Genomic DNA, 14000 nt, shown 5'->3' on the forward strand with positions numbered 1-14000 from the left:
CTGCATGCAATTGAGAAGCCTTAGAGGGGTAAGCACCTCAGAAGTAGAGGATAAGACTGAAAAACACTTGCAAGAAAGCTTTCAAAATTCAGTCCTGAAGAAACAAGCTACTTTAAGCTATTTTTTGCTATGTTACCCAGCTTCTGGTTTCTCACTAGAAATTGTCATTTTACAGACATTAATGGAAGATTTACTATGTACGAATCAATGGCATACTACAATATTTTAATGCTGCATTTTTATTAGATGTCACCTCAAATTTGCTTCACATGTAGGTAGGTATTAGGAATGTACTGCTGCTCAGTATTTTACCATAAGATCCCTAGTTATATAACACACATTAAATTATATTGCACTGCATGGTTACTTTATTCTCCGAGCTGATCTAAATGAAGCCAATCTAAAAATCCTGTTACTTCCAAGATGTCAAGTGACTTAAACAGAGCACCTCTGTCATCTTGCTTCTCTGCTGCATGAGTAAGGACTGACATCTGGTGATTTAAAGACACCAAAATTGCAGCCCTTTTTGCCTCGTTTAACTTCCAAGATTAGGATTTATTTTATAGTCAAAAGTTCTTAATGTTTTTTGTTGTTGTTTTTAGAAGGAAGAAAGAAAGAGTCTGGCTCAGATTGGCTGCATCCTTTGCAGTTGTTGGGCCATTTTTGTGAAAAGGATTTTTCAAACTGGGTTTGTACTAATTAGTATGCAGCAAAATCAGTTTAGTTGGTCATGACCTTAAAGAAAAAAAAATAGTGATCATTTGTCTTGTGAAACAGTTATATAAGTCTACAAGCAAGATGGTGGTTATAAAATGTACTTCATTCTCAGGTTAATGTTGAAAGAAATTGAGAATCACTGCTGAAAGGGGACTTCTATTTAGCCCTCTTGCTTTCCCTCCATCCTGAAGTTCGGCAGCATAATGGCAGGACATTTCAGATTTTTCTGAAAACTTGAGTCAGGGAGAATATTTTGGGAAGCTGAGATAGAGGGTAGTAGGAACAAGGCAACACCCTCTCGTGCTCCACCCTTAGCTGGAGGATGTAGTTAGAACATTAAAAATATTTCAGCTCATTGTTCTAGATGAGGACAGAATCTACCAATTGAAAATGCGAGATTAACCAGCTCTGAAACACAAAAACACACTTTTACTGTTATACATTCTTTTAGAGTCAAACACCATATACATTTCAGTGCCTCACCCACACCCACCCCTTCCTGCTTTTTTTTTTAACCTTCAGGAGAGAGGCTTGAATATCGAGGTAGCCTTGGATTGCCAAGTACATAATTTCCCTACCTCTTTTTTTATTTGCGCCGTTTTCAAAGTGAGTTAACAGAGCCTGTGCAACTCTCGGCCAGACTGGCTGGCTAGGCCTGAGGAGTGAAGCATCTTCCTTGGTGGCGGGTGTGTGTAAGAAGGAGGAGGCTGAAGGCTGTTGCGGCGTCGTCGGGTAATGCACAAAGGACCCTTATCATTGGACTGCGTCGGGAGGAAGTGAGCGCTCTAAGGAAGGGCAAGAAAGAGTATAAAGGGAGGTGGGGGAGTCAGAAGAACTTTTAATAAAAGGGAAAGTGCGTCTTTGCTGGACGGTGTAGGGCAGCAGAAAAAAAATCACCTGAAAGGGTAACCTCGAGCATCCTTCGTTCTAGGACACTTCAACCAAGCTTCCAGCCCAGCCCATCCAGAACCAGGTGAGCGGCCGCACCTCCCTGGCGTCTGCAGGACCTGCTCCTCCATGAACTTGCCAAGTACTGAGCCCCTTCGCTCCTCACCCCCACGCAGCCTCCGGAGCTCGGATGGGGAAGACGGTGAGATCGATATACTGGGAGAGGAAGAAGATGAAGACGAGGAGGAGGAAGAGGAGAACGACGAGCCTGAGAGGAGCCAGCGGCTCTTAGAGCAGTTGCACCAGCCAGAGCCGCAGGGGGCGCGGCGGGGCGCTGGCGCACTTCCCCGAGACGGCCCTGAGAGCGGCTGCTGCCCGAGCGACTCCTCCGAATTCAGGACATCAACCAGGTCTGCAGCGGCTTCTGCGGATTGTACGCAGCCGACGAAGCCCCCCTACTCATACATTGCACTCATCACCATGGCCATTCTACAGAGCCCGCACAAGCGCCTCACGCTCAGCGGCATCTGCGCCTTCATCAGCGGTCGTTTTCCCTACTACCGCCGCAAGTTCCCCGCCTGGCAGAACAGCATTCGCCACAACCTCTCGCTCAACGACTGCTTCGTCAAGATTCCCCGCGAGCCAGGACACCCGGGAAAGGGCAACTACTGGAGCCTGGACCCTGCCTCCCAAGACATGTTCGACAATGGCAGCTTCCTTCGGCGCAGGAAGCGCTTCAAGCGCCACCACCAGCCCCCGGTGGCCCACCTGCACCACCCCTTCCCCCTACCGGCTGCATCCGCCGCCCTGCACGGCCCCTACACAGGCATGCTGCTTGGGCCTCCGACCCCTTCGCAGCCTGTCCTCGGGGCCTATTCTGCTCCCACTCCCGCGAGCCGCCCTTGCGCACTGCTGCATCCTCACCCCCTCCGCTGCCTGCTTCTCTCTGCCCCAGCCTACGCTGAGTCGCCCAGGAGAGCTCAAGGCGAGGATCTGATGACCCCTGGCACCCTTCCGGCGCTTCAACCCACGCTGGATTCCCAACCTTGGGAAGAGGGCAAGGGACCGGCGTCCCAGTCAGGAGGCAGATGCACCTCCTTTAGCATCGAGAGTATCATGCAAGGAGTCCGAGGAGCTAGTACTGGCGCTGTGCAGAATCTGCCCCCGCCCCCGTGGGGCTACTACCACCTGCTGCAGCGCCCGTCGTGCCTGTTGCATCCCCAAGCTGCTGCCCCTTTGCTCCACGTGTCCGCCGCCGCCGCATCCGCTGCCCGGACAATTTTGCAGCAGCAGCAACAGCAGCAGGACTGTGCCAGCGGCTGCGCTCCCAGCAAGGGCGCTCTGCTGGGCCGGCACCTGTCCGCCACCGCGGCGTTACTGGCGTGTCAGCCGGGAGCAGAGGGCCCTAGGCTTAGGTCGCTGGTCGCCCTTTCCGGCAGAGAGGGGACCTCGTCTGCCTTTTGAGTAGCATCCACAGCTCCTCGGGAAGGACCGGGAACCAAGCCGGAGGGCGGAGCCACCCAAGGTTATGGTCTCCTCCCAGTCGGCTCTGGCACACTCTACCTTGCATAGCCTGGACCTGGTGCGTGCATCTTTATTCCGAAGAGGAGAAACCACTAAATTCTGTTCACAACGAAATTTCTAGAAAGGAAAAGTTGGTTACTGTTCCCTTAAGACAACATGAAGGTAAACGTCCGACAGCGTCATCAAGGCTCACCTTTTAAAGAAAACTTCCAGTTGTGACTTCCAAGCCTTTTCCGATTTGCACATTTCCAGAGGAACTATGAACGTGAGTGGGACATTTTGTTCTAGCATTAAAAGAAAAACAATGAAAATAAATTGTCCAGTGCACAACATGTGCCCCCACCCCTGTCTTCGCTGCAAGTATTATTCCCAAGTCCAGTGCAGAATGCTTGTGCCCTTTATGTCTTCCTGAAATCGATGTGTAATATAAGTAGAATTTTAATTTCAGAGGATTTATTCCTGATTTGTGTGTCTGATGTGCACAGAGGTGTTAAAATTAAACCTAATTATATAGACTAAATAAAGTACTAAATCATTACACGATATTGCTTATTTTATATTCTCATTATTCGCTTTCTAAATGAAACATTTTAAAACGTAGTTCTTTCCTCCCAATTAAACAATTTTTGTTTTACAATTCATATTCATTATAGACATCGGAAACAATCCATTTTCAAAATGGTTTTTAAAACTTTAGAAAGTTTGAAGTTGAAAAAATTCTGCCTTTTAAATTTTGGGATTTAGTATTTATGAAACCTATAGATTAAAAATAATTGGAGAAAAATCCATGTTCTCCATATTCTCCATTTATTTTTCATCTTTCTAAAGCATTGATTGTTGTCTTGAATAAATGGAAGGACGATCTGAAATGTAGTGGCCAAAATTTATGGAGGAAAATAAAAGGCAATTAAAAAATTAGAAATCTCAAAACTAGGGCTCAGAAAAAAAAAGGGAAATATTAAATGAAGCTTTAGGATCGTGGACATTTGCAATTTTAAAAACTCTCTCCCCCGGGCAGGTACATTCTAGGGACTCCCCTTCCCTTTCTTTATAACAGAAAGAACTTTTTTGTTTCAAAAAAAATTTTTTTTTCTGGAAGGACTTTGCAACCAGGAAGTTCTCACTGTACTCTGCTTCAGATGACTGGGTTGGAGGCAAACAAGACGAAGATGTCCATCAAGAAATACTCCCGCCTAAGAAATCAGATTTCTAAAGACCCTGCCACTCTCCCTGTCCTGAGCAGGGCTCACATTTCAAAAATAATTGCATTACATGCTTCTTTGGAATATCACTCGGTGAGGGTAAGAAGCTTATTTCCCCTCATCCACTCCCCAGCCCCAGTTATGAATTCCTCATTCCAGGAGAAAGGCAACACGTAGAGACACATTTTTACAGCCGTTTAGTCGGTCCATTTGTATTCCAGCATCTCTATTCAGTCCCATCACACGGAACGTCTATAATTCGCCATCTCCTTCGGGCTCGCAGCGGTAGGGTTCCCGGAATGTTTCCAAAAGTTAAAAAGTTCAGCCCTTGGTGGTCGCTCTGCACGTGCTGCCTTCGCCCACAGGGCAAGCATCTTCAGTTGACTACGTCGTCGGCCCCAGTCTTAACCCGCAGGCAGTGCCCCAAAACCTCCTCAATTCCTTTCATCCCCTCACTTCAGTTTTAAGATCCTTTTAGCAAATTCTGAGAGTCGACAGTAACATAAAAGTTTGGAAATAAGCGAAAATATAAAGGGAGCATATTTCATGCCTACATTTCTCCCGTTCACATTCCAGTTGCCCTTTACCCCTTGGGTGGAAATTCTCTAGGCCTGCGTTTGTTCCTTTATTTGGTCAACAAACGTCGGAGCGTCGCATAGGATTGCGGACGAGCCCAAAGCCGACGCTGAGGCTCTCCCGCGAGCCCCGCAGGAGATGCCGAGTTTACCTCGTTCCCTTAGTCCCAGACCTGACCACCGAGCCACGAATATGGGTGACTGCTGGGCGGAACCCGGCCCCCAAACTCCTAATTATTACTGAATGAAACCATATCGAACCATGAATCTTCAAAGAAAAGTGTTTATTCCGTAGAAGTGTAAAATAAACGTTCTTCGTCGTCGCTCTCAAACGAAGCGCCGCGACCGTGCGCAGAGTTGGGGCCCTCACTCTGGCTGGTGCAGGAAGACCTGCCCGGCTCCCTTACATGACGGGCATCTGTCGAGCCCTCCCTGCTGGCCGGGCTGACCTGTTCCCGCCGGCGTGGTCGGGGCCGGGGCGGCAGGCGGAGGGAACATGCTGAGGTCTCGTGCTACTCGGCGTGCTGGGGAGGCCGGGCTGCTTTCTCTATGGCTCCGAGCTCCAGGCAGCAGCTCTGGTCCCCAAGCCCGGCCCTGGGGGTTTCTAAGTAGCGGCGTCAGGGCGCCTCTCGAGTCTGGGGCTTCTGTCTGCCCAGCTGCTGGCTTCGACGAGAACGCGGGGCCATTTTACAGCCCTGCGCGCCCGACACATCGCTTTTGAGCTACGCAAATAGACTGAGGATCGGGTGTCGTCTTCTACTGAGGCCAGGCTGACTGGAAGCGCCCAGAGCTGCCGGGGTAGTGGAGTCTAAGGGCTATGGCGAAATGCGTAGGTGCTTGGAGGCAAAAGGAGGCCGGGGAGGGGACGGAAGGGAAACCAAGGCATAGCGACGCTCGCTCGGGTCCGGCCCGATAATAATAACACTGATAACATTGGCTAATCGTCGTCTCCTGCTCCCTGTCTGCGAAGCAATGGATTCCCCTTTAATTTTCCTAGCAGACAATAAAAGAGACACTATGGAACTTCATTATACAGATAAGAAATTCGCGACTTAGAGAAATTAAGAAATTCATCGAGCACCCTTAGGTGATGGCACCGGGCTGTCTGGTTTCTCAACCATTAGCCCAGTGGGCGTTCTCGACCTTCTTCTGGCTGCATCTCCAGTGGTCGAAGAGGCAGAGGCAGGAAGTGGGGGCCGGGGTCCCAGATCGCAGATCCGGGCTCCTGGCCCCTGGCCCTGCATGCCAACAAGCGCGTTTCTCTCCCTTGGTCTCCTACTCCAGGAGGAGCCATTCAGACCTTCAGGCCCGCGCGCCGGCTCTGCTCTGCACTTCCCTAGGAAGCGCCTGCGCGGAGCAGTGGGAAGGTCACGGCCTGGCCAGGCCCTAGCTGTGCTCCGGCCCACGCCAAACTGGAGGACCCTGCTTAATCCAAGATCGCCAATGAGGAGTCAATAGAGTCCTGAGAGTCAGTTCTAACGCTTCAAGAGGATTTTCACTCTCTTTCCCCTCTCAGTCCCCAGGAACTCATGCTCCGCTCGACGTTGGCTTCCGCGGAACATGAACCTGCAAGCTTGAAGCCGCCCCTTCTCCCCACCGCCAGCCCTCACCAGTGTAGGTAGGTTTTTCCCTACCCCACGCTGCCCCGCGCAGCCCAGCCAAGCCACGGTTCCCTTATGGAATCTTGACCCTGCTCTACACATCACGCCCTGCGAAGGTACAGGATCATGACAGCGCGGAAGGGTCCTGACGTTCTCAGGTTGCTGGGCTAGAACACGCCTAGAGAGAGGCGCGGGAGAGGTGGGAGACGCCGGGCTGGGGAAAACATCAGACCCAGACACACTCTGGTCGGAAGGTGGGGGCCCTCAGGAATAGAAGCGGAGGTGAGGGTCCATGCAGAGCAGGAGGGAGAGCGTCTGGGGATTGGGCAGAGTGGAGTTCCCCCAGGTGGCAGAAGGCTCCAGGCGTGGCCCGTCGGTAGCCAACAGGTCCCAGGCAGGTGCGATCTGGCACCCGGTTCCTGCTTCTTAGGGTGTCTAAAATGCTTGGTAGCTGCTTACTCAAAGGATGTAGCTTCAGGAACCTCTCTCATCTCCTGTCCGCCTAAACTAGACACCCTCTCTCCTTTCATTTTGACTTGGATGCGATAACATAGGGAAGAAAATCAAGAGAAACAGCACACAGTATGATAAATAGAATCAAAACGGCGACAAGAATTAACAGGGCTGGGGGAGCGAGATAGAGCAGATTTCGTTTTCTAAGAAGCTGCACCTGCCCTTCACATTTTATTGGAAGTGTAGGGAACTCCTAGCTCTCCTTTCCCCTAGCATTTAGGATGAAGGTTCAGAAGTGTCTTCCAGAACACGTTAACATATGATCCCTGCCTAAATTGTTATCTTACTCTAATTGCTAAAGTCATCTTCCTGTAATTTTTACTAAAATAGGTTAATCTTAATGGCTGCAGTTTCATATTAGCTCTGAAATTCTTTAAATGGGCTTTAAACATTCATTGACTCCATATACACCACTGGGTATAAAGAACTTAAATAGGTGCTAGCTAGTAATACCAAAATTTGCACCCCCTCAGAGAAAGAAAGAAAGAAAGAAAGAAAGAAAGAAAGAAAGAAAGAAAGAAAGAAAGAAAGAAAGAAAGAAAGAAAGAAAGAAAGAAAGAAAGAAAGGTGTGGGAAAAGAGAAAGGATTTGAAGACCCACTCCATAATTCAGTTTAACACCATTTTCGTATTGCTCAACTACCTTAATATAATGAAGGTTCAAATGGATGCTTATAAAAGAAATACCTGGCTATAAACTTCATTTTCTCATTTGTTCTTGGAATGCAGGCGTATGCTTATTGAAATCAGTAATTAAGACTTTTGGAATAGTTATGATTTATTCAGCTAGTGAAACAATTTCTATCCCCAAATCCAGGCAGAGAGAACAACAGGATTAAATTAAGCATGCGATTTCCTTTTCTTCAGATACTGTACTTTTGCTACTTATAAACTTTCTATATTCAAAGCCGTGCTTGTGACCAATAGTTCTTAAAATTAAAATGACTATAAATTATTTTGTTATTCAAGGTATCTATTTTATGAGACATTGTACCCTATTTTAAGCAGCATTTATTTTTTCCTTTGATTTTTTTTCTGTAATAGAAACTTCTGAACATGTACACAGGTAAAGAAATTAACATAATTAAAACCTCTGTGTACCATCAGCTAGACCCATCTGACAGCTACATTGTTACCCTCTGATAGTCCTCTCCCACTGAATTATTTTGAATCAAATCCCAGATATCCTATCATTCCATCCACAAATATTTTTGATGGAATCAAAAATCAGATCAGAATTTCATCAGTGTAACCACAATACTATTATCATCACACCTAAATAATTCATTAATAGCATCAATTTATCCAGGCTGTCCTTAAATATCTTCAATTCCCTCAAAACTTTTTGTTTAGTTGGCTGTTTGAATTAAGATGCAAATAGGGCAATACATTATATTTGGGTGATATAGTCTCATATTCTCTTTTGGGTTTCATCAATCCTTTTTTAAAACATTGCATTATGCAGTTTTTTTGAAGAAACTGGACTATCTTGAGAATTTGATATTCTTGATCCTGTGGTTACAGGCAGTATTTTTATGATATTTAAAGATATTCCTGGGGATAAGACTATTTATTTAGACTTTTGAATATTAGCAAATAATATTGTTTGTAGAGGGGCAGGGCTTAGTTAAGATACCTTTAAGAGTCAACTCTTGAGAAAATATTATTTTATTAGAGCAAGCATGGGTCTGGGAAAGCTCAAGTAATTTTTCCTAAATGTAAATATAACATTTTCTTACAAATTTAAAAGTAGTATTATTTCTGTGTACTTATAGAAATATAAAGTTACCAATCAAATATTTCATCTTAAAATTTAAAATCTAGTCTCATTTTGAATGATGCTATTTGTACCCTTAAAATTTTAGTTGACGTTCTGAAGACATTTTGTGTTTCAGATTTTTATGTTTATGTTATTTTGTATTTTAGAAGGAAAGGTGATAACATGCACTGAGGTCAGCGTAGGGTAATAGCATAATTCTATGCACAAGAGAAAAAAATTCATTTTGGGAGAACTCTAAACAGACTTAGGATATGAAAGAAATGAGACTGAAAAAAAAAAAAAAAAAAGGAGTCCTATCGTGGTTCAGTGGAAACAAACCTGAATAGTTATCAGTGAGGACGCAGGTTTGATCCCTGGCCTTGCTCAGTGGGTTAAGGATCTGGCGTTGCCATGAGTTGTGGCATAGGTCACAGACTCGGCTCGAATCTGGTGTTGCTGTGGCTGTGGTATAGGCCAGCAGTTGTAGCTTGGATTCCAGCCCTTTGCCTGGGAACCTCCATATGCCTCAGGTGCTGCCCTAAAAAGACAGAAATAATAAAATAAAATAAAATAAAATAAAATAAAAATAAAAGTAGCTAGTTTAGGGAAGCTCATTATTTTAATGAGTATATATACTAAATTCAATTTCCATTTCCATTCTTCCATTTTACACTGAATTTTATTATCATTTGTCTCATTCTGCAGTTATATGCAAGGTTTCAGAATACCCTAGTCTCTGGAATCCCTGGGGAGGTAGAAACCAAATTTTAGTCATCTTTGTCTCAAACACTTCTCAGCACATTGTCAAAAATACAAGTGAAATTAATTTGACTCTATTGTATTTATAATATTCCTACATGTGTGAAAGGGCATTACATATATTAGGCTCTCATTTAAGTTTAGATGGATCTAAATATTATTCAGATTATCAACATTGTTTTAAAATATTATTTGCCAACAAATAGAGAGATTTTAGATAAAGCTGGGTTTGTATGTTCTGATACCTAATGAATAAGTGACATCTTAACCATTTAATACTTGTTTGATAAGCAACGGATGTATTATACAATGCCGTTCAGTGGTTTTTGTTTGCTTGAATTGCCTGATTCACTGCATTCAGCATTTAATATGATATTGTAAGCTATATCACTGTGTGTAGGTGTGTATTTGAACTTTAATCCTGGAGTAGATTTCCAGTGTTTACTAAAACTATTTAAGTACTCACTGTAGGGAAACAGTTTCTGTTTGTTAAAATAAAACTTAGACTCATGTTTTCTTAGGGACTAGCCCTGTTTCCAAGGAGAGATGATAGTGAGGAATTGGGTCTCTGGATGAAAAGTTATTGGTTTGCATTCCAGTTCTACCTCTTATTAGGTCTGTGATCTTGGACAGATAACTTAACCTCTCAAAGTCTCGATTTTCCCAGCCATACAGTGATGATAATGTTGGATTTCATTGTGAGGATTACCTGAAATAATGCATGTGAAGTGCTTAGCCTGGCACAGGCTAAATGCTCTGTACATATCAGCTAGTATTTAGTGATGATAATAATGTGTCCCTAAGTATTCGTAGACTCTTCCCTGATATCCTCCTTCTTGTGTCCTGGTCAGTTTTCACATGGCAGGCATCCTTTGGTTTCTACCCCATATGGATGGTATAGAGGGCATGCTGTGTCTGTCCTGCCAGAAGGCTCCCTGCTGGCTTAGCTCAGCCTTCTGTATGAGGGTACAAGCATGTGCACCATCACTTCCCAAGGACCAGCATAGTGAAGTACACACCCTTTGGGAGAACTCTGTTTACAAAGAGAATTGCTCTTGCCCATCACTGAAGCCCCACAGAATAACATGAAGTCACCACAACATTTCTAAAACTAGAATTAGCAAGAGCTTCCTTCCCTCGAATCGAATCTCCTGTTCATTTACGCCTAGCTTAATTTTCACTTGCTTTGTCAATTTATTTTTCACTCATTCATCCAGGAAGTATTGATTGAACAATAACTGTGTTAAGCACTGTGCCAGGACCAAGGGATAATACAATAATCAACAAGACAGGTGTAGTAGACCCCACCACTAGGGCAGGGAGTCCAGCCAAGGACTTAGACAAGGAGATGGGCAACTGTAGGATTGTGTGATGGAGGCAGTGCTGGGTAAACCATGGTGTCGTGAGAGCTCCTAGAGGGCCTCAGTTTCTCACATCATGCTCGTCAATGAGATTGGAGGAGAGGACAGACCTGGGCTCTAGTTTGTCTTCATGGATTCCAGTTTGCTCTGGGGGTGGGGGGTTTCCTGTTTGTCCTACTTTTCCCAACATTGTGCGTAGCTTTTCTTCCAGATGGATGCAGTATCTACCTGCAGTGTCCACCTGTAGTGACCTCCAGTCCCCACCAGGCACAAAGGAATCAGCCTGCAGTGCACTTATTCACCAGCTCCCACAGTTGCACAAAGCCTAATCCCTGTCATCCGTCCCTTATTGCCTATTGCTCCTCATGGTTCTGCTTCTCAGATTGAATCCTAGAAGATACATTCCCCATTAGGTTGTAAACGCCTTGTAGGAATGGGCCATATGATACCCCTTTCCCCCTTTCCCTTTGGGTCAGCAAAATCTTATTTTCTGCTTCATGGGCCACTTATTATAATCTGTCACTTTTCCTTTTCTTTTTTTCTTCCTTCTCCTTTTTCTACTACTGCTTCTACTTCTGCTTCTCCTCCTCCTCTGACTTTTCCTTCTCTCTCTCCTCCTCTTCATGATCTTTCAAAATGTAAAACCATTCTTAGCTCAGAGTCCATACAAATGCAGCCCCTAGTGGCCCTGGTCTACTCTAGCCCAATGACTCTCAATGAAGTGGCACTGTACCCTAGGGGGGGATTTTTGTGTTTTGGGCAAGTGATTGAGAGGCATTGTTAACATTTGGCGGGGTGGGGGTGGGGGTGTGGAAGGGTGTTAAGGTTTAAGGTTGCTGAGCATCTTGAAATATACTGACAGTCCCACCTGAGGAGGAGAACCATTCATGGTATTTGAATATGAATCTCCTTCTACAATGGTCTGTGTTTGAAGCTGTTGCTCCCAAAGTGCTTTACATGTTTAAATAGAAGCATATGACTAGGTCATGGTCATTTAGGTTAGTCTTGAGCATTTGGGAAAATATTAACCTTTATTTCTGTAAGAATCTGACTAAGAACCATGAGGTTGCAGGTTCGATCCCTGGTCTCACTCAGTGGGTTAAGGATCCAGTGTTGCCATGAGCTGTGGCATAGGTCACAGATTCATCTCAGATCCTTTGTTGCTGTGGCTGTGATGTAGGACGGCAGCTGTAGCTCTGATTGGACCCCTATCCTGGGAACCTCCAAATGCCGAGAGTGTGGCCTAAAAAGCAAAAAAAAAAAAAAAAAGAAAAAGAAAAGAAAAAGAAAAAGAACAGAAGTTAATCTTCAGTGCTCACTTCCCAAGTGCTGGACACAGTTCTGGGCTCTTTGAACATAATTGCTCATTTAATCTTTACAATAACCCAGTGAGGTAGATTCTGTTATCATTTTACAAATGAACATAATTTGAGGCACAGAGAGTTTAGGTTCCTTGCCCAAGGCCACACAGCAAGCATGTAGTGCATTTTGGAATGAATCCAGGGTCCTTTCACCTGCAACTTCTGAGATCCAGGTACTAAGAAGGCTTATTATTCCAGGCCAAGGTGTGCTGACAGCATTGTCCTGCAGGTAACCAGGAGGGAAGGTTACCCTTCTGAGTAACAGAGGGAAGTGATTTACCTTAAGGGGGTGTAAGAAGGCTGTCCCTGGGAGCAGAGGGGTTTCTACTAGTCGCAGGAGGTGCTGGGAGTCTGAGTTAGAGCAGCAGCAGCAGGGATGGCAAGGAGGGCATGGAGTCCCCGATGCTCATGGGCAGTACCCTTAGGCTAGGTGACTACAACAAAGGCTTCACAGGCCCAGGAAGATGCCTAGGGTCTGACCTATGCCCCTGCATGGACACACCACTTAGAGGAGGAGAAGCAGGTTTGTTTGAGAAGGGAGTTCTCGACAATGACTTTTGTGTTATGCTGGTAGTGTTTGAGGGGCCTGTATGAGTACCAGGTAGAAATGTGCAGGAGACGGTAGGAAATTCAAAACTAGAACTCAGGAGAGGGGTTTGGGTGTCCTCCGCTTATAGGTGGTAGGAAAGCTGGTGTTTGGAAGAGATCATGGCAAGGAGTGACTAGAGGAAGAAGAGGGTGGGAGTGAATCCAGGGAGCCACTCTTCAATAGAGACTGCGTGAGTAGGGGCTGTGAGGGGCTGAGAAGCATGTGGAGCAGAACTGAGTGCCGGTGTCATTACAGGACAAAAGTGCAAAGATGGTAAAAGATAAGTAGCATGAGCCCCGGAGCGTCAAATAAAATAAAGCCTGGATTTGTCTCTAGCAGGGCACATGCAGAAGACTCTTGAAGCCAGAAGGAAAACTCTGGTGACTTAAGGCATGTTTTAGTGTCCTAGGGCTGCCATATCCAAGTGCCTCAAACTGAGTAGATTAAAATGATTGAGATTTAGTTTCTCACACTACTGAAGGCTGGAACTCTGAAGTCAAGGTGTTAGAAAGGCCATGCTCTCTGAAGGCTCTAAGAAAGGATCTATCCATGATTTTCTCTTAGCTTCTGGTGCTGCTGGCAGCAGTCCTTGGCTTGTAGTCACAGCACCCCAGTCTTTCCTCCACTGTCACATGGCCTATTCCCTGTGTGCTGTGTCCCTTCTTCTCTTCTTATGTAGATGCTGGTCATACTGGAGCCTGTACAAAACTAAATCTATAACAACCCTACTTGCAAATATGATCACATTCTGAGGTTCCTGGGAAGGATATGAATTTTGTGGGAGACACTGATCAACCAGGTACAGGGGTAAATAAGTACCAAAGAATATTGTAGAATTCTTTGCTTTAAGAAGCTGGAGAGGGAACCATCTCACTGATGTTTAGCATGAATTTAGACAAAGTTTTTGGGGCTTTTGTATTCCATGGAGATAGTAAAGAGATTAATGGCGTTTTTCCCTATAAACATGATGTAAGGTAGCTAGGAACAGCATGTCAAAGCATTCTTTTTTTTTTTTTTTTTTTTTAAGGCTGAACCCGATGAATATTGAGGTTCCCAAGCTAGGGGTCAAATCAGAACTGTAGCTACCGGCCATAACCACAGCCACAGCCATGCCAGATCTGAGCCACAACCACAACCCACACCACAGCCCAC

The 14000-nt window shown here is 45.3% G+C and overlaps 1 protein-coding gene across 1 annotated transcript; it reads left to right on the top strand.

The window, feature by feature from the left end:
* The first annotated feature begins 1734 nt into the window (after positions 1–1734).
* Positions 1735–3542, top strand: LOC125121288 (forkhead box protein D4-like 6). Its single transcript, XM_047769550.1, is given in 2 exon segments — positions 1735–2610; positions 2612–3542. Coding segments are annotated over 2 exon segments (1338 nt in total). The 3' UTR covers positions 3074–3542.
* Positions 3543–14000: the final 10458 nt, after the last annotated feature.

The sequence above is a fragment of the Phacochoerus africanus genome, chromosome 2 (genome assembly GCF_016906955.1).
Source record: "Phacochoerus africanus isolate WHEZ1 chromosome 2, ROS_Pafr_v1, whole genome shotgun sequence".
NCBI classification, from domain to species: Eukaryota; Metazoa; Chordata; class Mammalia; order Artiodactyla; family Suidae; genus Phacochoerus; species Phacochoerus africanus.